The 24,769-nt window shown below is 35.1% G+C and overlaps 1 protein-coding gene across 4 annotated transcripts in view; it reads right to left on the bottom strand.

Moving 5' to 3' along the window:
* LOC145269481 (matrilysin-like) overlaps positions 1–24,769 on the bottom strand; it is a 67,339-nt gene that overhangs the window by 13,423 nt on the left and 29,147 nt on the right. For 2 of the 4 annotated variants that reach the window (XM_080125203.1, XM_080125204.1), the window contains exons 6-9: positions 21,684–21,929; positions 14,970–15,038; positions 9,640–9,795; positions 918–1,066 (exon numbers count right to left, since the gene is read on the bottom strand). In XM_080125203.1, coding sequence (XP_079981329.1) covers positions 918–1,066; positions 9,640–9,795; positions 14,970–15,038; positions 21,684–21,929 — 620 coding nt within the window. The remainder of the gene's footprint in view (positions 1–917; positions 1,067–9,639; positions 9,796–14,969; positions 15,039–21,683; positions 21,930–24,769) is intronic. The other 2 variants (XM_080125205.1, XM_080125206.1) reach the window with 1 other exon arrangement.

Here is a 24,769-nt window from a genome sequence, read left to right as displayed (position 1 = left end):
TATATACGTGTAAATATACTTATAAATATAAGTAAATATATATATATTCATATATATATATGTAACTATGCATATAAATATGAATATAAGTATATATATATATTCATAAGCCCCCCTCTTTGGGTAGAGCACTGTCGTAAATAATCTCACCCGCTACTTAATTGGCTGAAAATGCGAAGCTCGTTGTTTGTTTGTTTACGAACAGACGATTTGAGCACTATAAAGGTGGTGGCGGGTGTCTATTTAAATAGACATTCCGACGAGTTATTTCCGGGCGTCAATTCCATGGTCGAGTGGGAGAACCGCAGACCGTCAACACGACGGTTCTAGGTTCAATCCTTGGCTTGGGAGAGATACTAGTCTAGCGGCACTGATGAGTTGTGATACAACGAAACAGGACTGTATGTCGATCACTACAGATATATATATATATATATATATATATATTGTTTTAACAAACACACAGACTTCAAAGAATGGCTTAATAGCAACAAATAGTGTATTTCATCGTTAGTTGCCACGACGCGATATAGGTAAAATATTTTCACTTGTTTTCTTTTCTTTATAAAGGATATAGTTTCCATAATGTTTTATTGTTAAAGTGTTTTTTATTCAATAAGTCTGGAGAAAGGCGATTCTTGCGAAAAGTTTCAAACGTCATAATGTTTGTATTGGTCCGAATAGTCTTGAAACAATTTTAACTAACGATGAAATACACTATTTGTTGCTATCAACCCATTCTTTGAAGTCTTGGTTTTTGTTAGAACAATATATGAATGCTCAATTATGATAATAGTGTAGCTACTAGTTTAATCATCTCTTTTTGGCTTAAATTTTATTGGTATATGAACGATTATTGAATTATATAAACTCAGTAAGATTCAGAATACTACAAATAAAACTAAAATGTTACAAACCTTCAGAAGAAAAATGCATTCTTCATTAAAGTTATACCGCAGAGCACATTCAGGATTGTGGATATTTCTGTTGGAAATATATTTTGGAAAATTTCCTACTAAACTGAATTTCCACCCAGGATAGACGTAGTAGGCCCATACCTTGTCATCTGAATAATAATAATAATAATAATAATAATAAGAAGAAGAAGAAGAAGAAGAAGAAAAAGAAGAAGGAGGAGGAGGAGGAGAATGAGGAGGAGGAGGAGGAGGAGGAGGAGGGGAACGGATGTCGTAATACTAAACAAGAAAGAAAATTCCTGTCAAATCGTAGACTTTGCTGTTCCAGCTGACCACAGGTGAATATCAGAGCAAAATGAAAACGGAGCAAATACACAGAGCGAACAAGAGAGATAAAAAAGATGATGAAGAAAATCAGGATAATTCCTATAATAGTAGGAGCACTAGGAACAATCCCGAAAATCTTTGTAAAAAGAATGGGAGAAATTGGAATCAGAGGAATGACTGGAAAGATCGAGCGAATAACAATTATGAAAACAGCTGAAATATTAAGAAAAACCTTTGCATACTGACACTAATACACATGAGCCACATAAGCAGGTCAGACAAACTGCTGCAGAAATAAAGCATGAAGAAGCGTTACATGAAACCAAGAACACTGAATCTACAAGTTCTCTATTCCCCATTCCCTCCCATTGACACATCACCCCCCCCCCTTCCAGAAAAAAAAGAAAGAGTGATACCAAATAGCCGAGAATAGTCAAGAAGGATGGAAAGACCGAGGAGAGAGCACTGACCAGACCTCCGCTGGACAAGTGCGAAGAGAACTGGGAACCTTGGGAAGGCTATTGCCACTCAAATTCCAGTGGAGACCAACAGCTGCTGCCAGCGAGAAATCAATGGTAAGTGACTGTTCCGATAACGCAAATTCATTTGCAAATGTTATCGAAAGAGGCGCAGAGTACTGGAAATCTGGAGAGGCTTGTTGTCACTCAGCTTTCAGGGAACACCACGGGTTGTTTTGAAGGAAAGATCTTTGATGAACTGTGTGGAAGCTCCTTGTGAGCCAATAATAATAAAAATGCAACATCAACACAAATTGGTTGTGAATATAAAAAGACCGAAGAGTGTAAGATCTACTGAAATAATTTGGAAACTTTTGGGGATTTACTGGTACTTCAATTCAATAGAACACTAGTGATCGTCACTAGATGTAAATTAGTGACGAACTCTTATTTAAATAATAATAATGATAATAATAATAATAATAATAATAATAATAATAATAACAACAATAACAATAATAACAATATTAATAATAATAACAATAACAGAAACATTAACAATAATAATAACAATAACAATAATAATAATATTTAATAATAATATTAGTAATAATAATAATAACAATAATAATAACAATAATAATAATAACAATAATAACGATATTAATAATAATAATAGCAATAACAGTAACACTAATAATAATATTTAATCATAATATTAGTAATAATAATAACAATAATAATAACAATAATTATTATTGTTATTATTATTGTTATTATTATTACTAATATTATTATAACAACAATAGCAACAATAAAAATAATAATAATAATAACAATAATAACAATAATAACAATAATAATAATATTTAATAATAATATTAGTAATAATAATAATAATAACAATAATAATAACAATAATAACAATAACAACAATAAAAAAATAAAAATAAATAATAATAATAATAATGATAATAATAATAATAATAATAATAATAATAATAATAATAATAATAATAATTGGCGGGACCAATGTGATATATTGATATTGGCATTCTGCAAATGTTCAGCGTAAATTGAGACGCTCTGATATTTTTTCGGCTGTTTTGTTAAAACGGCAAAAGTATTTATCCAAGCTAGCATGAATGCCCGGCGTAGCCCGGTCGTAAATACGCTTAAATATGATATTAAAATTCCTGCATATTCCGCATACCTCATTATAGAGTTTAACGTTCTACTGATTGTTCTATATTATAAACTTGCCATTTCCAAAAAAAAAAAAAAATATCCATATGACTTGGGTGCATCAGCTTGAATCCAAACCGAAACCATAACTTATGAATATATATATATATATATATATATATATATATATATATATATATATATATATATATATATATATATATATATATATAACTTGAGTTCATTCGTCTGTAATCGAAACCGAAACTAAAACTTATGAAGAATTCTTGGTAAAATTATTTATTACAAGGAATTGAAGTCGATAACAAATAAACGACAGTCACTCGGATGTAAGTGTTACACACAAAATAAGTACTTCGTTCAGGATCGAACTAAGCACCTTTGGGTAACTGTAAACTAGTGACATATGGCCGAGTGGTCCTAGACGTTGTATCAAAGTTTACAGTTACCCAGAGGTGTTGAGTTCAATCCTGAACGAAGGCAGTGAAAAGTAACATTCAAAACAGAGAATCAGCAACTATGTCCCAGAGCCTAGCTGGAGTCCGAACACTGTACCCCCGTAATAATAATAAAGGGTTGGGTTCGAGACTCCTAACAAACGGTTCCCCAGTTCGATACAAAACACCTGATGAAGGCCGGAGGGCACAACGGCCGAAACGTTGTGACTATAACAACCAAGATGAGGAAGTCAGTCCGACAATCTCAATCAAGCCTTATAGGAGTCTGTGAAATATTTCCGTTGCATGGACGTCCGACGTAAACGGAAACCCTTAATGATATCTTATTTAGACAGAACAGATACTACTCTTGGATCCTAGCCAAAGACCGAGAAGGTGTATTTTAGTTTCATGTACGGCTCAAAAGCGATATCATTAAAACATTTTTTTTTTCTTTACATTTTTTCGGTGATCGGGAGATCCTATTTATTAAAAAGAAAGGTAGAAGATGATAACATACAACGAACATTCAATTAACATCTCTATATACTAATTTAATGTTCGTAGCCTTCTATTCTCTTTTTTTTTTTTTAATAAATATGATCTTTTGATCGAATAATTTAATTGAGAAAAACCGTGATACACGGACTAAAAAAATTATTTTAAAAAATGACGACTTTTACAGGTTTTCCGGTATGCTGAAAGCGAATATCGCAGGCAAATAGTTTTCGAGATGTAAATACCTATATTATGCAATGTAATTTCTAGTAGTTTGAATTGGCCGCCATCTTTGTTTTTTCAATGGAATTGCTCAGTGAGCATGCGCAGACGAACTGTGAAGCAATACCCGCATTAAGCTGGTCTGCAGTTTAACTTGCTGCTGGCTATCTTGCTCTTGCTTGTTGCTGGATCTCAACATTTTGAACCGAGAGAGAGACTTAGCTGTCGTACAAAGCTAAGACTCTGTAACATCATCTTTGTATAGATACTCCCTCAGACATTTGGGCTCATGGATTTTAAATGTTTGAGGGAGTGGCACTCGTCTGACAAGACGTTGCAATCATCATGTATGCCTAAAACTTTTGACGGAGGCGACGGATTTTCACGAGATCGTCTTCGTTTTGAACTCGATCTTTCGGACGACAAATATCGAAAAATTGGCTAAAAACATTAATTCCTTCACCTTTAACTGGCTACTTTTCTACATGGAATGGTCACTTTTTTTCGCCTCTTTCCGATTGACTAGCCTTAATTTAAATCTTTATTACTTCCAGTTTGGCGATGGGCGCAACAGCGAAGATGTAACGTTTTTTTTTTACGTTCTTTCCCTCCTTCGCGGTACGAGTTCGAGCCTGCCTGCCTACTACCACATTTTTTTTTGCACCTCCAAACACCCAGGCAATGCCGGGCACCCAGGCTAGTAAAAATAATACAGATCAAACAGAGGAGAAGCAAATTAACACACATAGACCAAAAACCCCATGGAAGAACTGGACAACAAAAGAGAAAAGACTTTGATTTTCTTCGTTCATAAGTGGTATGCTGTTTTCAACTTCAGCTGCTTCATTCTCGTTAAGTTCCGCTGCTTCATAGATATCGGTCTCCATGTTTTTTGTTTTCGAGTTTTGCAAGGCTTCTACATTGAATGTTTCTATTTGTGGAGTTCCAGTAAGGCTTTTTTTTTTTTTTAGTCTGTTCCATCATTTATGTTTTAGTGTATTTCAATTAGTTCTATATTTGAAAGCCAAACATTTCTTGAGAATAAGTTTCGCTTGATCCGCAATTATTTGTACCGCTCTATGGTACTCACTGGACATACTTAAAATTACTAATGACTAGGGCTATGACAAGGGCGTATTCTTTTCATTGTTTTGACTCTCTAGTATATATCCGACACAGTTAGATACAGTTAATCAACCGAGAACAACATCACTCTATATAAAAGCATATAAGATATCAACGGATACACACTGAAGAGTCAAAGTAATGGAAAGAATATGCTACTGACATAGCCCTACTAATGACTATAATTAAAAGTGTCAATTATATATGGAGGGGGGGGCGTATGTACGAACATTCTTTGAAAGAACTCACCAGAACTTAAACTAAGTACACACATTTAGGATTTGTGTGTGTGCGCGTCCGTGTGTGTGTGTGTGCGTGTGTATGTGTGTGTGTGTTTCTGTGTTAATGTATGCTTCACACTATGTCGGATATATACTAGAGAGTCAAAACAATGAAAAGAATACGCCCTTGTCGTAGCCCTAGTCATTAGTAATTTTAAGTATGTCCAGTGAGTACCATAGAGTGGAACAAACAATTGCGGATCAAGCGAAACTTATTCTCAAGAAATGTTTGGCTTTCAAATACAGAACTAATTGAAATACAACCAAACACAAATGATTGAACAGACTAAAAAAAAGGTCTTACTGGAACCCCACAAATAGAAACATTAAATTAGTCAGGTTCCTAATGGCACAATTTTAACTTTTGTGGGAACTTTTTGGAGATTTGCAAACCTATGCATTTTTGAAAAGGTTTTTGTCTCAGGAATCAGAAAATTAATGTTTGCATTTGCCCAGATGCGTATATGGCGGCCATATTGGATTTACAAAATGGCCGCCGTAAGATGTACGTTTTGTAATATCTTGGCTTCTAAATAAGCTGGAACACTAATTTTAACTGCTAAACCTATATTTTCAGGGTCACGGAAGCAAATGGTCCAAATTATCATTTCATCTTTTGTGACCCCTCCAATTTGTTACAAGGAAAGGTTGCCCCATTTCTTGTAGCAAAACCACATGGTAAAACAATTCTGGGATCGGCGTTGCCACAAACTCCACACCATGAAAATGTCTTTAATGAATAATACACAACGTGGGACACAGAAGAAAGATTTGCATGTTATACCCGTGTTGAACTGCGTTGTATAACTCCCCTTCATCCAAACAACATCCCCCTCCTTGTACGGACTAGTAACTGCATTGTCGAGAACTATCACTTCATTAATACCCTTGACATGGATCCTACAGGTGGGTGTATATTACGTTTGCAGGTACAGTCGTAGCCATTTTGTCGTCCTTAGGCGTAACATTGTGCCAGTACACTACTTCCAATATTATGCATTGTGTTCTTGTCGTAATGCGTTTTATTGTGCGATGGGATCTCTCTATTATTTTGTTTCCCGATAGCAAATGGACGCACCGAAATCGTATGTGTACGCCCCATATCCGTGTAAACTCAGCAAATCTCTTTCCGCAAAACGCCACGCCATTGTCCGTAAGCAACTCAATTGGCGACCACCCTTTCACAGAACACGACTTTCAACTGCTTGATTTCGCTAGCAGAGTTTTGTCAGTGCAAGTGTATCCAGAGGGTAAAACGGCAAAGGCCAGAGTCTATCAATGTCATGTAGAGTTGAGTGCAGAAATGGATTAGATCCATAACAACCCTACTCCAGTTATCTATGACAAAGCTTACTTGGCTTCCAATGCCCTGGATCTATATATTGGCATTCTTTGCAATCCTCAACCACCGTTCGTACCTCAGCCTCAGTTAATACTGGGTTGATTAACTTTACAAACTACGTTTTTTTCACACCGTTATGTCCGCTGGACCGATGAATTGCCTGTACTTGAAAAACGTTGTGTTTTGCGACTACAGGATACACATGTTCTCTGGGTTCTGCCATTTTACAGATTTTATTTAACCATCGCAGGAGTACCCGTGTAAATTGGTCAGCTCGGTTATCGTTAGACGTAACGAGCCCCCACATCAATATGCAGTGCATATTTCGAAGCCAACTCCCGGGGCGTGGATAGGCGACATGTAATTAACATTTCAGGGGCTGCTTTCGTGTGCACTCTCGTCTGGGACAAGGTGTTAGTTATCCACCGATATACGCATGCAAAATCCGTTCGTAAATGAAGGTCTTGGCTTTCCACTGCAATGCAAGGTTGACACCTCGCAGCACAGCATCAAGCTCAACCACGTTTATATGATTGTCTTAGTGTATCGCTCGGAGCCAACTTGAGTCTTCCGTCACAGTACCATTATTTTCTGCAACGGAACTAGCATCTACCCACACTGTAACCTCTTGTCCAGAGATACACTAATCACATTTCACTGGATCGTTCTGGAATGCTCTCAAACAAATGTTTTTGATCGTCCGTGCTAGAAGATCTTGCACTTCGTCATCCTATCAAGTTGTCACAGTGTTTGCCCTTTCTTTTACAAACGCCGTGGCGACATGTAACCAGGAAGTGGCCAGTCAATTCAACGGGTGAGTTTATCAGGGACTACTGGAAGGTCATTTCAACGCCGCCATAACAGTTTTCCTTGCTCCTCCTGGACACTTAATTCCAACATGTACGAACCCAGTCCCAACTGTTCTGGGGGTCTTTCTTGCCAAACCAAACTTCTCCAAATGTTATTTGACACGGGTTGACGAACATACATTCTCATTCACAAAAATGTCGTCAAAACAGGAAGACGTAGCCGCGCTTATAATATTATCCTGACTGAGGACAACATTAACAATTCCCGCATTATTAAAGGAAAGACATTGGAAAATGCGAGACGGGTTAGACAATATCGTTGGTCCTTGATCTCCACTGTTGGGAACAGTCAAAGAGATTTATCGACATGTACTTGCAAATAGGCTTGGCGTAGGTCTAACCCTGCAACGTTTGGGCCTTCCTGTAACTACTCCCTTGATTTTTGCAAGCAAACACCCGTGTTGCCCGTATACATGTTCAGGTACTCATTTAGCTCCCGATAATCCATAACGGATCGAACTTTCTGTTTAGTTTTTCTGCACTGCAGCCATGAAGAGAATTAGCCCCTTGAAAGGAGCGAGTTCATCTTCCAAATACGGCAGTAGCCGGCCGTTATCGACTCACATTCGTCATTCACGATCAAATTCCTCACAAATTTGTGTTGGATATCCTGCAAGTCTATTTTTCAACGTAATTGACATTTCTATTAAGTAGATATCATTGTTTTTAGTTATTAGATCCCATTGTTTTTTATCGATTTTTTCATTTTCCGAATTTCGCTATTGTAGTATAGTTTCACTGAAATTTCACTGAAATCCGTATTTCATATTTCACAAGATTAATATCCGTAATATATGTAACGATATTTGTAATATATGTAATGATATTTGTAATATATGTAATGATATATGTAATGAGGTTTGTAATATATGTAATGATATTTGTAATATATGTAATGATATTTGTGATATATGTAATGATATTTGTGATATATGTAATGATATATGTAATGATATTTGTAATATATGTAATGATATTTGTAATATATGTAAAGTGGTTTGTAATATATGTAATGATATTTCTAATATATGAAATAAAATTTGTAATATATGTAATGTGGTTTGTAATATATGTAATGATATTTGTAATATATGTAATGATATTTGTAATATATGTAATGATATTTGTAATATATGTATTGTGGTTTGTAATATATGTAATGATATTTGTAATATATGTAATGATATTTGTAATATATGTATTGTGGTTTGTAATATATGAATGATATTTGCAATATATGTAATAATATATGTAATGATATTTGTAATATATGTAATGATATTTGTAATATATGTAATGATATATTTAATGATATTTGTAATATATGTAATGATATTTGTAATATATGTAATGTGGTTTGTATTATATGTAATGATATTTGTAATATATGTAATGATATATGTAATGAGGTTTGTAATATATGTAATGATATTTGTAATATATGTAATGATATTTGTAATATATGTAATGATATATGTAATGATATTTGTAATATATGTAATGATATTTGTAATATATGTAATGGTATTTGCAATATATGTAATGATATTTGCAATATATGTAATGATATATGTAATATATGTAATGATATATGTAATGATATTTGTAATATATGTAATGATATTTGATAATATAGGTAATGATATTTGTAACATATGTAATGCTATTTGTAATATATGCAATGATATATATAATATATTGATTGAGGTTTGTAATATATGTAATGATATTTGTAATATATGTAATGATATTTGTAATATATGTAATGATATTTGTAATATATGTATTGAAGTTTGTCATATATGTAATGATATTTGTAATATATGTAATGATATTTGTAATATATGCCATGATATTTGTAATATATGTAATATATGTAATGATATTTGTAATATATGTAATATATGTGATGATATTTGTAATATATGTAATGAGGTTTGTAAAGTATACTACTTACTGTTAAATAAATAAACTTTTCTGCGTTCTTTGGAATATGCTGCGGCTTGTACCCAGTCGGGACCCCCATGAAAAAGTTTTTGGACAGCCATCTTCTGTCCTGTTCGCCCGTCAATAACTTCGCCATTATCAACAAACACAAAATCGTTTCCGGAAACTCAGCGTGAAAAGAAAGAGAAAGGTCGTTGCTTGAAATTTAAAGTTAATTTATTGCAATTAGAAAATTGAAAAGGAAAAATATAATCTTAACTTAAAAAAATTGTCTTATACGTAAAATGACGAATTAAAAAGTAGATCTCTCATTTTGAGGGTTAATTATAAACAGGTCTTGTTTGTCTGCATAACATTGAGAGTTCAAATTCTATTCGTTCTGCCATTGTGTCGCATCGATATTAACAGAAGTAAATCGATCGATCTTAAAGTCGCCAGCCATAGAGAAATCTTGTTTTTTTTTTAACTCGCCCAAATACTGTATCCGTTCACTCTCTTTGTCCGTACCTCGTCTCTGTCTAACTGACTATCGACTAATTCGCTAGCTATAACGTATTTCAATTCACTTCTTTTGACATGTGACTTTGAATCACGTTTTCGATCTGTTGTTTTTAAAACCTATTTGTTTGAGTATTTTAACATGCAACTAGCTAAGGTCGCATTTCTGGTTCTTTTGCTTTATTGTTTTATTGTTCTATTAACCCGTTCCGAATTCTGAAACAATATATTTGTCCTTGTTCATACCGACAAACAATAATGTCTTTTTATTTAACATTTTTAACTTTTAATGATGATAGTCGATTCCCTTAATCGATTATCAGCAAGGCAACGCAGTGTTGTGCCGGCATAATCTAACATTTACTAGCTGTATATACCCAGCATTTCTAGGTTGAAACATGTTTCAGTAGACATACGATTTAAGATAAATCGAATATCCTTACTTGTTACGATTTCCCTCAATTAGACTACATGTTGAATTTATGGAAGTATAAAACACAGCCATCTGCATCTATGAAAATCAAACGGGAAATAATGCGCATAAATAACTCTCATAGCTTATATAAATCAAGCTTACGTCCGTTTTTAAACGCAACTGCTATCGGTTAATATTTAAAATTAAATTAAATATAAATTAAAAATAAATTAAATGGATTAACTATGAATAATATTTTAAAACAGAACAATTAAAACATTTTTATTACTGACTAGCGGGGTTACCCGGCGTTTCCCGGGTGTTTGGAGGTGTGTGTGGTGTTAAAAAAAGGTAGGATCGAATCCGAACCCTGAGGCGAAGTTTGCAAATAAAATCGGCTAGCCAGAATGAGTTAGTGAAAGATGTTTAAATTTATTTAAGTAAGAACCAAATTGACAGGTGCGCGCCCGGAAGTTGTCGAGCGTTACGACGACGACGACGACGACGACGACGACGACGACGACGTCGTCAATGACCAGGTTTTTTGTTATAAGCGAAGTAAAAAAAAAAAAGAAAACAACGTTTTAATAAAGTAAAACATCGAAAAAAACACAAAAAAGCAAACGAACGATGAAAACAGAAAAACGAACACGTAAAAAATGGCTTAAATAAGCCTGTTTCGATATTAAAATTTTAAAAATCGGTGGGTACTCGGATGTTTTGGGGTGTGTGATCGGGGGTGGATAAGCGAAGTAAAAAAAAAAACCAGAAAATCGAACGTTACGTGAAAATAGCTCAAATAACACTGGTTCAATATTTAAATTTAAAAAATCGAAAAAAGAAACAAGACATCTCACACCACGATTCGAACCCAAAACGTTTAGATAATGAACCAACGCGCTAATCAATTGACCTAACGAGACGTACATGAAATTTAGGAAGTTTTTCAACTATTTAAAGTAAATCAGGTCATGACGTCATCTGGCGCATGCATAGAACCGATCGTCGTCACGAGAAAACCATTTTTGTTATCGAAGCCCCACCCTTCGCTCGAAAAATATCGAAAAATTGGCCAAAAACGTTAACGACAATTTTTGACAGGGGGGGGGGGTCCTGTCGAAAATTGTCGTTAACGTTTTTGGCCAATTTTTCGATATTTTTCGAGCGAAGGGTGGGGCTTCGATATGATACCGAGTTTGTGAATTTTCGTCGTGTTTGTCAAAAGTTTTTAGCAGGCACACAAACATACACACATACATAATACATACATACACACATTTTTGCTTTTATATATATAGATAACCATTAATAACATGAAGCTAATTATCAAAACTGATATATATATATATATATATATATATAAATACCCATTCACATACACTTTTTCATGATAAAGCTAGAACCCAGAATTAGATGGAATCGATCAATTGCATCGACAACGGACAACACCAGACCCAAAGTGGGTTTCGATGTACTGCATCTCATCAATGACGTGCTCCGACATAGGCGCGAACCCCGGTCGTCGCACGTATAAAGTGTGCAATGCTGACGACGTAACCATATGGGCTGCGGTGCAATCTATTGGCTATGCCTCGATTTTAATTTATATTTTATTTACATATAAAATTTCGAGTCTGTAGACTGAAAATTGACAAAGTTATTGCGTAGGGAAATGTACACACACTGACACGCAGATACACAGACAGACAGACACTTTCATTTTATATATATATATATATTTATATATATATATATATATATATATATATATATATATATATATATATATATATAAGTGAACATGTCTGTGTATCTGTGTATCTGTGTTTCTGTGTGTCTGTGTACATTTCCCTACGCAATAACTCTGTCAATTTTTAGTCTACAAACTCGAAATTTGAGATACAAGGTACTGAGATTTGGGAAAATTGATGTGATTGGATTTTGGCAAGAAATTTTACGATTAAGTGGTCAAAGTGCAACGATTTGACCTTTGAGAACTCTACCAAACTCCTCCGACAATTTTGGGTCTGCGCACTTGAAATTTTAGATATACATTCCTTGGACATGGATCTAACTTAAAAACTTGATTTGAGCTCAAAACAATAAATGTTAAGGGGTCATAATGGGGGTCAAAGTTTTAAAAAATTGACCTCTGCGGTCTCTTCCAAATTACTCAAACAATTTCTGATCTAAATATTTGAAATTTTACATAAAGGGTATTTAGAGATAGGGCAAGCTTTTTAATCAGTTTAGGTCGAAAATTTTTAGTTACCAATAGATAAATGTATGTATGTATGTCTGTTTGCATGTCTGCCTTAAACCTTCAATAGAGGCGACGGATTTTACCAAGATCAGTATCGTTTTAAAGTTCGATCTTCCATACGACATTATCTTCCCCTTAAAATAGGCACTTTTCTACAGGGGGCGTCACTTTTTTCGCTGATATTTTTGAAAGTTATCCTCTCCTTTAGATTGTCTAGCCTTAATTTTAAAAAAGTGTCGCTTCCGATTTTGCGGTGGTCGTAACAGCATAAACGTTAGGTTTTACCCCTTTCTTTTCCTCCTTTGCGGTACGGGTTCGAGCCTGCCTTCCTACTACCACTTTTTTTTTTTTGCTCAACATACACATCCAAACACCCGGGCAACGCCGGGCGCCCATACTAATATATATATATATATATATATATATATATATATATATATATATATATATATATATATAGAGAGAGAGAGAGAGAGAGAGAGAGAGAGAGAGAGAGAGAATTTACGCTGGAATAAAAGAGTGTAAAAGTTCGTTTTCTACTGAAAATATATATAAAATGAAAGTGTCTGTCTGTCTGTCTGTGTATCTGCGTGTCAGTGTGTGTACATTTCCCTACGCAATAACTTTGTCAATTTTCAGTCTACAGACTCGAAATTAATTTTTGAAACAGTGTACCTTACATACATGGTTATGAATTTGTGAACAAACAAACAAACCAACAAACAAACAGACCGGAATACAACTCTATTGTAATAGATTTCAGGTACTTTTGTTACCAAATAAGTGTTCCAACGAATCAGATCCGTACTAGGTACTTAATTTTCGCTGTTTTTTTTTTTTGTTTTGTTTTTTGGGGTTTTTTTTCAATACCGTTCCAAGGTAAGTAAATATCTTGATAAATAAGTCTCTTTTACAGTAAATCAACAATACCGGAGAAATTGAAGTCCGAAATATTGAAGACGATATACTGAATACAAGATGCTATTTTTTTTTATAGAGTAGTTGAAATTTATTTTGATGGGAACGACCAATGTTTTCTCGGTGTCTGAAACAGTAAAAATGTTGAAACATAAAATTGTGTTGTGCAGTGGTTACTAATGACGGTTGACTACTGCGGACATTTAAAGTAGGCGTATGGTCATTTTGGGACATTTAAAGACAGCGATGGTTATTTTGAGACATTTAAAGATGGCGAATATTCATTTTAAGATATTTACAGATGGAGAATTATCATTTTGAGACATTTAAAGACGGCGAATGGTAATTTTGAGACATTTAAAGATGGCGAATATTCATTTTAAGATATTTACAGATGGAGAATTATCATTTTGAGACATTTAAAGATGGCGAATGATCATTTTGAGACATTTAAAGATGGCGAATATTCATTTTAAGATATTTACTGATGGAGAATTATTATTTTGAGACATTTAAAGACGGGTAATCGTCATTTTGAGACATTTAAAGATAGCGAATATTCATTTTAAGATATTTACAGATGGAGAATTATCATTTTGAGACATTTAATGATAGCGAATATTCATTTTAAGATATTTACAGATGGCGAATGGTAATTTTTAGACATTTAAAGGCGGCGAATGGTGATTTTGAGAAAGTTAAAGATGGCGGCAGCACGACACAATGTTTTTAGCTACAATCAGTTTGGCCTTTTGGCCAAGATCAAAGTGTAGTATCTGTTGGGGAGGCATTGTAAATAGCTACAATCAGCTGTTGTGTTTTAATATCACTCGAGAACTCACAGGTCGGCCGCTTGCTTTCAAAAGAGTAGGAGGAGGAGGAGACTCGCGAGCCTGTCAAGCGTATCTTCCAAATCGTCATGCATCTTTTTCCTTTTCTTTTCATTTTTCTTTTCCTTTGATCTTGATGCATATAGATGCATTCATTCAGTGAAGTAACTCGGCGCGTAAGTCGCCAATATACGTACGTTTCTTGGCTTGATCATTGGACGACGGAGCCAGCAACTACGTTACACCGTACAGAATCTTCAGTTGGATATAATAATTTCCTAGTTCAATAAGATACAACTGAAGAAGGTCGGAGGTATTATTTGATCTATTATCGTCCGAAACCTTATGAGAATGTCATGGGAGATGAGAAGAGAAATTCGCATAATCCAAATAATACAAACTAAAGTAATACTCACTTCTCATTGCCGCATCAAGACTTTTGTACGAGTAGTTGCAAAAGTGACTGTCTCCTATAGATTTCTTACCTGTAAGTACAGAATATTGAAAATAAATTTCTTGAATATTAACAAAATAAATAAAAAACAGAGTATTTAATAGACATACTATTCTCGTGTATAAATTTCACAACCTTATACGAGGTTCCTTCAATAAGTTTCCAGTCTTTTTTCGTATCGGCACGTTTATTGATAGTACACGCATGAAACTCTTTCGAAGTAATCTCCTCCGGCTGCAATGCATTTATTGTACCGTTCCAACAACTTCTGGAAGGCCCCATGGAAGTTCTCGTGTCAATGACCCTCGTCACAGTCTCTTTTATCTCTATTGTCTCATAACGAAAGACTCTAAAGTTTTCCTTGGGCTTATGGAATGACCAAAAGTCACAGGGTGCAAAGTCTGGACTATCAGGAGGATGAGGAACTGTCTTGATGCCCATCTTGGTCAAATAACAAGATTGGAGTCGTGAAGTGGTGCATCTTCCGCATCTTCAGTTCCTCACGAATAATTGTGTGTATAGTTCCCACACTGACATCAAACCGTGCACTTATTGCCTCTATAAACACACGACGGGCCTTATCCATGAAATTCTGTATTTGGCCAATCAACTCTGGTGTTCTGACTTCCTTACTCTTCCCACAACTTTCATCATCAGTCATAGGCGTCCTGCGTTCCTTTAATCTGCCACTAAAAAAAACTGATGATCCATTCATGCAAGATGGCCCAAAAGCAGTTTGAAGTATTCCATACGTTTCTGTGGGATTTATCCAAGTTTAAAACTGACTTTTATTGTAAATGGTTCTTCTAAACCCTCCTCACGCCCAGATTGCATATTTGAAATTCACCAGCTGTGACAATAAAGCTTTAGTAAGGTGTATTCCAATTCCTGCTGTGGCTGTTCATTTAAATTTGAAATCATAAAACTGATCAGTCATATCATATAACCATAACAGACTGAATTTTCAAGAGTCTACAAAAATTTTTAATGCCTGTGGATATGTTGAAGGTTCAATTCTCAGTGTGGGCTGTGACGTAATCCCCCATTGAGGAGCTTTAGAACTACGCTGAGATAGCTAATCGTCCCGGGTGACGCCAGATAACCCGAGGATTTAAGATAGAGAAGATAAATATATACATATTTTATTTCATGTCAAAATAGATATTGTTTGAAACCAGAGAAATATATTTTAAGTTGATGACAGGAAACTCGAAACATAACATTGTCTGGCTTTGGTGAACTCAAAGTCGGATGTCAGAACTGACATCTGACCTTGGCGGTCGTGAGAAAATCCCAGGTATGGGAACGGCACACACACGCAAAAACCTAAAGTTAACGATTTCGTGGCGAAATATTATTGGCTAGGGAGACTCTCACCCCATCCACATACCTCACTATATATACGACTGTCGGATGGAAATTAGTGAGTTCCCGAAGGAGTTTCGAAGTGTGTGACCGCTCACAAAGAGACGTTACCCCTCCCCTCCTCATCCAACCGTCTGTCGCTGTATGTGAAGAGATTTGAGACTTTGGAAAAAACTTACTAAGAACTGAATGAGATTTGTAAAAACAATTGTACATAAGTTTGTGAAAATTAAGCTTCATAGAATAGACTACATGGGTTTGTCTTTCTTCCTGCCTGCGGCTTTGATATTCGCTTTCAGCATACCAGGATTCATGTAACAACCTCAGAGAAGACTAGACAACACGAGCCGAGAATTCCAGATAAACAGAAGTCCTAAACACCTCAAAGGAGGAGTTACAGGGAGACCGAAAACTACAATTCTGAATTACTTAAGATCTCTATATAGTCATGGCTGATGGAACAAGAGCACGCTTCCACCGTGAAGTAAATAAAGTGTTCTGCTCAAAATTCTGTCAAATTCCCGAGTTCGACCAGATACACCTGAAGAAGGTCGGAGGTTACCTCGACCGAAACTTTGTGAAAATCACACTTAAGAGAACAGTAGTCGTATGAACCCAAATAATACGAATAACCAATTCTCGTCTAAAAAATTCAGAAATGCAAACGTTTATGAGTTTAACGGTTAAATATTTACACACAGACAGACATGCATACATTTATTCTTTTATTTGTATTGATTTGAATTGTCATAATAATTTCTACCTATTTGTTTAACTAGAAAATTCCTAATTTGATAAGATACACTTGAAGAAGGTCGGAGGTTACATCGACCGAAACGTTGTAAAAATGAAGAGATGAGAACAGTAGTCCGAAGAATCGAAATCAGAAATTTACAGGAAATCATAATCATGTACCAAGGATGGTTTATAACGAGTAAAATCTTTGTTTGGATGGAAGTTGGTCTGCTGAAATGCAAAATGTTCATTCACCTTGCCAACTTTGCTAAGCTGTTGAAACAGTTCGCTATATCAATGAAGCGTTTGGCCCAGGAACTACTACTGAACGCACAGAACAATGGTGGTTTAAGAAATTTTGTAGCGGTGACGAGAGTCTTGAAGGTGGTTAGTCATCGTATGTTGACAATGATAAATTAAGCCTTAGTTGAAACCAATCCACGCACAGCAGTTCGAGAACTTGCTTCTTGAATTAGAGGTGAGCGGTTTCAGCAGTTCTCGGCCTAGTTTGAATTCAAATAAGAAAATTGAGCGAATTTCCTTTTTTTCATCTTATATTCAACGTTCTGGAAAGAAGACATAATTGTGTTAAAACGATTTTAATTTAAACGATTAGATAGAACATGAAACGCCTTTAAAATGATATATAAAGTAAAGGTATTATAACGAAAACTTATTTGAAAATACATCATTTGAAATCAAAACAAAAAGTTCCTCAAGAAACTTCTTTTCAACCTATTATATATATATACTAGCAGGGGTTACCCGGCGTTGCCTGGGTGATCGGCCCCCTTCCCACTCCGAGGGGTAACAAAAAAAGTCACCCCTCTGGATTTACATGCTTGGTGCCGGCCTCCCCCCTTCAGGGAGAGATAATCCCCAACCCCACCTTCAGGGAGGAGGGTGCCTGGAGGCTTCTCCCCCCCCCCCAAAGAAAAAAGTCACCTCCTCCTGGCCTCTTCGCCCCCCCACCCTTGGGGGGGACACCGGCTCCCTCCTTTGGGGGAGAAACTGCCAAGCTCCCCCCTTTCGGGTGAGAAAATGCCAGGCTTCCCATTTTGGTGGGGGGGATGGTGGCGTGGCCTTCGTTATAAAGATGGCCGGCCAGCTGAAAAAATGACGTCATCGCCGAGGTCCCAACAAGCAAGATATGTGGAACTCTTAGACTGTCAATAATGAACAGTAATTTTTACAGACAGCGTTACAAAACTTCAAAATTGGATTAAAATAAAGAAATAAAGAAAGAACACGATGATTTATAATGAAACTCATCTAATATTAATAATAAAAAAATAATTTAAAAAACACAAGTTGTTTGTTTAAGTATTATAAGCAATTGAATATTTCGTTGTATTATAGATTTTAAAGATTAGAATGCGTTCTTTAATTACTTATAAATTACATTTTAAAAAAGTGAAGGAACACGATTTGATTTGTAGTAAACTTGAAGTTTATTTAATATAATTAAATGAAAATTATGCATGTAAGATTATGAATATTTGAAGTAGAACACAAGCAAAACATTTGATATGAGTTAAGACAATAAACAAATATTAAAATTAAACTATTTTTTTTAATCAAAATGAATTTTTTTTAAATCAAAATGAATGTTTGGGTTTGTATTACTGTACACATAGATTCGAAAAAGTTGTCAAAAAACAAATATATAACAAATAAAGGTTATCAAAGGCAAGATGAGTTACTTTTCTACCAAACTGGATATATTTTTCGTATTTTTATTCAATGTAATATGTTTATTCAGCTCGAAAACCATACATTGTTTACCGATGTATTGGAAAATTCAAGATGGCGTCTGACTCCCTCTTTAACACGCAAAGTTTGGGAAAAGGTGTTATAAATAAAAAACTGGATAAAATACTGTTAAAAACTCGCTCAATATATGTTACCGTGACATAGCTTGACTTATATTCGGCGGGTTTTTAATAGTATTCTTTCTAGTTTTTTATTTATAACACCTTTTCCCATACTTACCATGTTAAAGAGGGAGTGAGGCGCCATCTTGAATTTTCCAATACATCGGTAAACACTGTATGGTTTTCCAGCTGAATAAACATGTTACATTGAATAAAAACACGAAAAATATATCCAGTTTGGTAGAAAAGTAACTTATATTGCCTTTGATAACATTTATTTGTTATATATTTGTTTTTTGACAACTTTTTCGAATCTATGTGTACAGTAATACAAACCCGAAATGAAAAGACCACGAGTGAACGCGCGTTTTTTTTTTTAGTTTAGTTTCATATATATATATATATATATATATATATATATATATATATATATATATATATATAAATAAGTATTTTTAAATTTTATCTTTCTAGCTTTAAAAAAAAGTTTTAAAATTTAATCAGCCGGCATAATTTATTTTTAAATATTGAAAAATTTCAGGAAAATTATTTTTTGCTAGATTTTTAAAACATGTGTGTCAACAGCTTAAAAAAATCGTCTCTTCAAAAGAACATGTTTTAAAGAGTGTGTGTGCGTGTGCTGGGTAGTAGTAGTAGTACTAATAATCTGCCCAGCGTTTGTTTTCGTTTTGTGTGTACGTGTGTGCGGCTAGCGCCAGAATGGCGGACGTTGTGTCGGAGGTTGGATTGTGATGTCTGGTGTAAGTTTCGTATTTTTGTAATTTGTAAATGGCAAGTTAGAAAAAAATTGAACCCTTCCAAGATGGACAATAAATAAGACCATAATATTTTATGGTAAAGTTAAGAGCGTAGGAACCATAGTTTTTTTAGGAGATGTGATTATTGGATTAACCAATCAGAAATCGTCTGTGGCACACACATCTCTGTTTATATATATATATATATATATATATATATATATATATATATATATATATATATATATATATATAAGAAAACGATAACAACAACAATTGTTCCTGATGATAAAAAGCGCTTGAGTAGAATATGGCTGGACAACAACTTTTGGGTGCCATTTTATACAACATGCCAGCTGAAATAATAAAAAAAATACCGCTCAGCGATTAGAAAACATATCCAGAAAAAGAATAACTCTGCCGTGTTCAATCAGACCTACTTAGATAATGACTTGCTTCCAATATATATATATATACATAATTATTTTTTACTATAATAATTAAATACCTACTTTTCAGATTAAATATGTTTTTAACTCTTTTCCAAAGTGTTTTTTAACATGTCTTATTAACTGTTTGCTCGTATATATATATATATATTATATATATATATATATATATATATATATATATATTATATATATATGTGTGTGTGTGTGTGTGTGTATTTGTACGTGTTTGTGAGTATCTGTGTGTATGTGTGTGTGTTTGTGTGTATCTGCGTGTCTGTGTCTGTGTATCTGTCTGTATCTGTCTGCTTATGTGTGTATGTTTGTGTGTATCTGTGTCTGTGTGTTTGTGTGTGTTTGTGTGCATCTGTGTGTCTGTGTATGTGTCTGCTTGTGTGTGTCTGCTTGTGTGTGCGCGCGTGTGTGTGTGTGTGTGTGTGTGTGTGTGTGTGTGTGTGTGTGTGTGTGTGTGTGTGTGTGTGTGTGTTATCGGCATATCGAAACAAGGTAGCTTAATGAGACAATTTGATCAATTGATTGTTTTGTTTTACAGCATATATTTCGGGTTATTTAATGCCAAATCTGGTAATTTTTTGGCCAAAGATTTTATACTTCAAGTTCTTTATATCTTCAAATATTTATTCATGGATTTTGGTTTGGTTGTTTTGTTTGATGACGTATGAACCGTTTTCGGTTATTTAATGCATAATCCAGTTATTTTTGTAAACGTATTTATGCTTCAAGGTCTTCATATCTTCAGATATTTATTCATGGCTTTTGGTTTGGTATGATTGTTGTATAGAATAACATTCTTGTTCTTGTTTTGTTTTATTAAACATGATTGAGTTTTGCAATGACAAACGAAAATAAAACAATAACATCGATGTTTGGCGCATTTCAGGCTGTCTACAGATATTGGCTCCTGGTAGATAATTATTAAAACGCATTTCGTTCGTATATCGGCATTTCGCAATTTTAAGTTTACACGTGACGTCAGCTTCGGTCGGCCATGTTGCCTATTCAACCTATGAAAGCCCATATTGCCGGATGGAGACATGTACATTTCATTTAACCGAAACCTCGACGACCCTTCTAGAAGTAAAATGGTGTGCGTGTACGCTCACGTGTATGCGTGTATGCCTTGGAGTGAGAGAATAGCTTGGTAGATAATAATTGTGTCAATGCAAGTCACATGAAATAATACTATTATTGTTTGCGTTTACTTGCCCCCCCCCACAGGAACTGATTGTGACATACGGCCAATCTCTTCTACGATTATCACCAAATGTCTTTAAAATATCAACGCCGGGTACGTGTTAGTAAAATAATTTCGTAGGTAACGACTTTTTGGTTCAACTACTTCTATAATGAAATCTGGCTTTGGACAAGTATTCGAAGAACATCTTCATACCTGACCAGTAAAAGAGGATTACTTTTTGTCACTTTTATTAGTTGCATAAGAGCGGCACGAAAGAGGAGAGGAGTGCTAGCTTACCGTAAATATTTTGAACTCCTGACACATCGTCCGAGTGCAACTTTAAATTGGTGGGTATCGTCCCATAGAAAGGTGACATTACGGAATTCCGTTCGGCGGAGTGATCTAGGCCGAGGGCGTGGCCAAATTCGTGGGTAGCCATCGTTTCTAAATCAATCCCGCTACTCTTACCGTTCACCCAGTCTTCGTCATCATCAAAATGGGCAGCGCCCATTTCAGGAGGGAAGGTGTGCGCCAATATACCACCTGATAAAAAGAAGAAGAAGAAAAAAAAGAGAATAATTTAGTGATATAAAAGAAAACGAAAAATGATGAAAAAAAAAAAGGAGATAAAAATGAATAAACATAAAGGTTGTTGCAAAGAAGATGGGCTCCCTCTACCATGCTAGACAATTACTCGTTATTGGTTGTTGTCGGGAGACGATGGTATAGCAATGGAGTTACATAGCCTTGGCAGGGTAATATGGGATGATAGCTGTTGCTCATGCAACAGCCCCCCCCCCTCTGCAAAGCCAGAATATCAAAAGAAAAGATAGTGTCGATATAGTTTGGGTCTAACCGTTCCGCATAAGTTGCTGGTGATGACAATATAAAGTCAGGCCACCTTAACGATTCGGTCTCCGGATTTCTGTCGGGTTTACTCCCTTAGATATTCTCCCTGATAGAGTAATCCCGCAACGCAGCGGAGGTTTTGAATCAAAGTTGCCTTCTCCCAAGTGGGTTACCATCCAAAGTTGACGATGCACCACCTTCTCGAGTTCACTGGTTTAAAGGCGCCTGTGGGCCGCCTTTTATCCCTTCTTCCAGTCAGTATGAACAGTTTCGCCAGGTTTTGTAGCTAAACCACACGAGAAGGCCAGGAGCTGGACCGGGTTACCAGAGGTTATTTGAAACGCACACGATGAGGGCATTTTCTAAAGAGTTTCTCACACCAGAGAGAATCCTACACATGTACAAAGCTAAAATTCACTCATACGTGAAGTATAGTTACCAAATCTGAGCTGGTGCATCAACCACTAGTATTTCACTCTTAGACAGGCTTCCAGAAAGAATCTACAAATCTAATAGGTCCCGTACTGTTTGCTAAATTTCAACCTCTGTGCCACATACTACATGTATATATATATATATATATATATATATATATATATATATATATATATATAAACTAACATTAAAAAAACCCTAACCTAGATCTAAAACAGGTCAAGAAACTAGATATCCAGGCTAAATAGAGCACACACAAAGGAACAGGTAAACCAGAGGTCAAATAGGCCTTTGTCTGGTAAGCGCGTGTTCATTGGCTGATAGGAAGGGCGCGGTGAATAGTAGAAAGCTGATTGGCTTACTAAAATCTCAATAGAAGGTGCGTATATAAAAAAAGACAACCACAAAATTCGCGCATCAGCCCGAAGAGTCCTAGAGTGGATGAAACGCGGAATATTCAGTGTAGCTTAATCGCCATATATATTTTATAACTTTTTATATATATATATATATATATATATATATATATATATATATATATATATATATATATAAAGGTGTGAGATGTTCAAAAGTCGGGACTAATGAATAAAACGAGGTTGTTCGATAGTGATCAATAACAAGAGCAAAATATATTTTTTATTTGAGGGTAAACAGTTACATATGGTCGCTACAAACAGCCATCTGTTTCAGTCAATGTGACTTCGTCAGGCGACGCTGAACCCATTGACGCCACAAAGAAAAAGCTTTTTCAGTGTGGCGTCGATGGGTTCAGGGTCGCCTGACGTGACGAAGTCTCATTGACTGAAACAGATGGCTGTTTGTAGCGACCATCCGTAACTGTTTACCCTCAAATTAAAAAAAAAATATACATAAGGATTTAAACATGAGAATATAAACGGTTAAACATTCTAAATTAGATCAAATCTTAAATTAAGTGGACTTTGAAAAAGAAAAATCATGTGATACTGGAAACCGGGAATATAATAAGTTTTTCCTTAATCTATGGATCCATGGATTATCCAAATTTCAGGGTAAAATAATAAAACAGTATATATATATGTATATATATATATATATATATATATATATATATATATATATATATATATATAGCAGGGTGAGCCGACGATGCCCGGAATTGAATGATGATCAACGAATGTTTTTACACTCCCATATTTTATATAATGGCTTGCATTAAAGTTTAAAATGCATGAGTCAAGTATCATCCTTCAATTGTTCCCTAAAGAGAAACATTCATTAGGAACGCGCCTACAATTCATTACCTATTCTTGTCCTTACTGCTTGTGCGGTGATGATGGTTTGAATGTAAGTTTACAAATGAAAAAGTCCAGAATCATTGTGAAATTATGCTTTAAACAGATTCATTAATTTCGAACGCGCCCCAGTCATATCAAAGAACCTACTGCTGATTTTATATGTCGGGCTTTTCGGCTTTTGTTGTAATAAAACTTCTCAAATGCACTTCTAATGTTAGGCTGTGTAAGGTGCTAACTTTGGTTAAAATCGCCTGTCTCTTCTTTCATCGGATTATTTCGATTATCGATTATCGATTATCGATTATCGATACTTATCGGAAAACATCCGACACAAGATCTATCTAATAACACATCCACGCACATCTAGCATCTTCGTGTAAAATTTCATATACATTGATCTGGCCGTTTTCGAGTTCATAGGGAACGAACTCACAGACACACAGACACCATGTGAACGTTCCTTTAATATAAGAGGGGTGTTCAATAAGTAATGCCCCGACCCACTTCCAGTTGTCTGATGTAGCTGAAAGTTTGTATGTGCAATGATTTATATCTCTATGGTGGATGTGGCAAATTAAAGCTCTGAACTAATTGTGGTTTCTGTTTTACAGGTGTTTGAACTAAGTCAGGTGTGAAATGGAGCCTGTTGAATGTCGAGCAGTGATCCGGTTTTTGTATTTGAAAGGACGCACACCACAGGAGACTTTTGATGAAATGAAAGCAACTTATGGTGATAATGCCCCATCATATGACCTTGTAAAACGCTGGCATTGTGAATTCAAACATGGCCGGAAGTCTGTGGAAACGGTTCCCAGACCT

Source organism: Euprymna scolopes, chromosome 45 (genome assembly GCF_053919585.1).
Source record: "Euprymna scolopes isolate OS-2025 chromosome 45, ASM5391958v1, whole genome shotgun sequence".
NCBI classification, from domain to species: domain Eukaryota; kingdom Metazoa; phylum Mollusca; class Cephalopoda; order Sepiida; family Sepiolidae; genus Euprymna; species Euprymna scolopes.
This window is presented reverse-complemented; position numbering and strand designations above follow the sequence as displayed.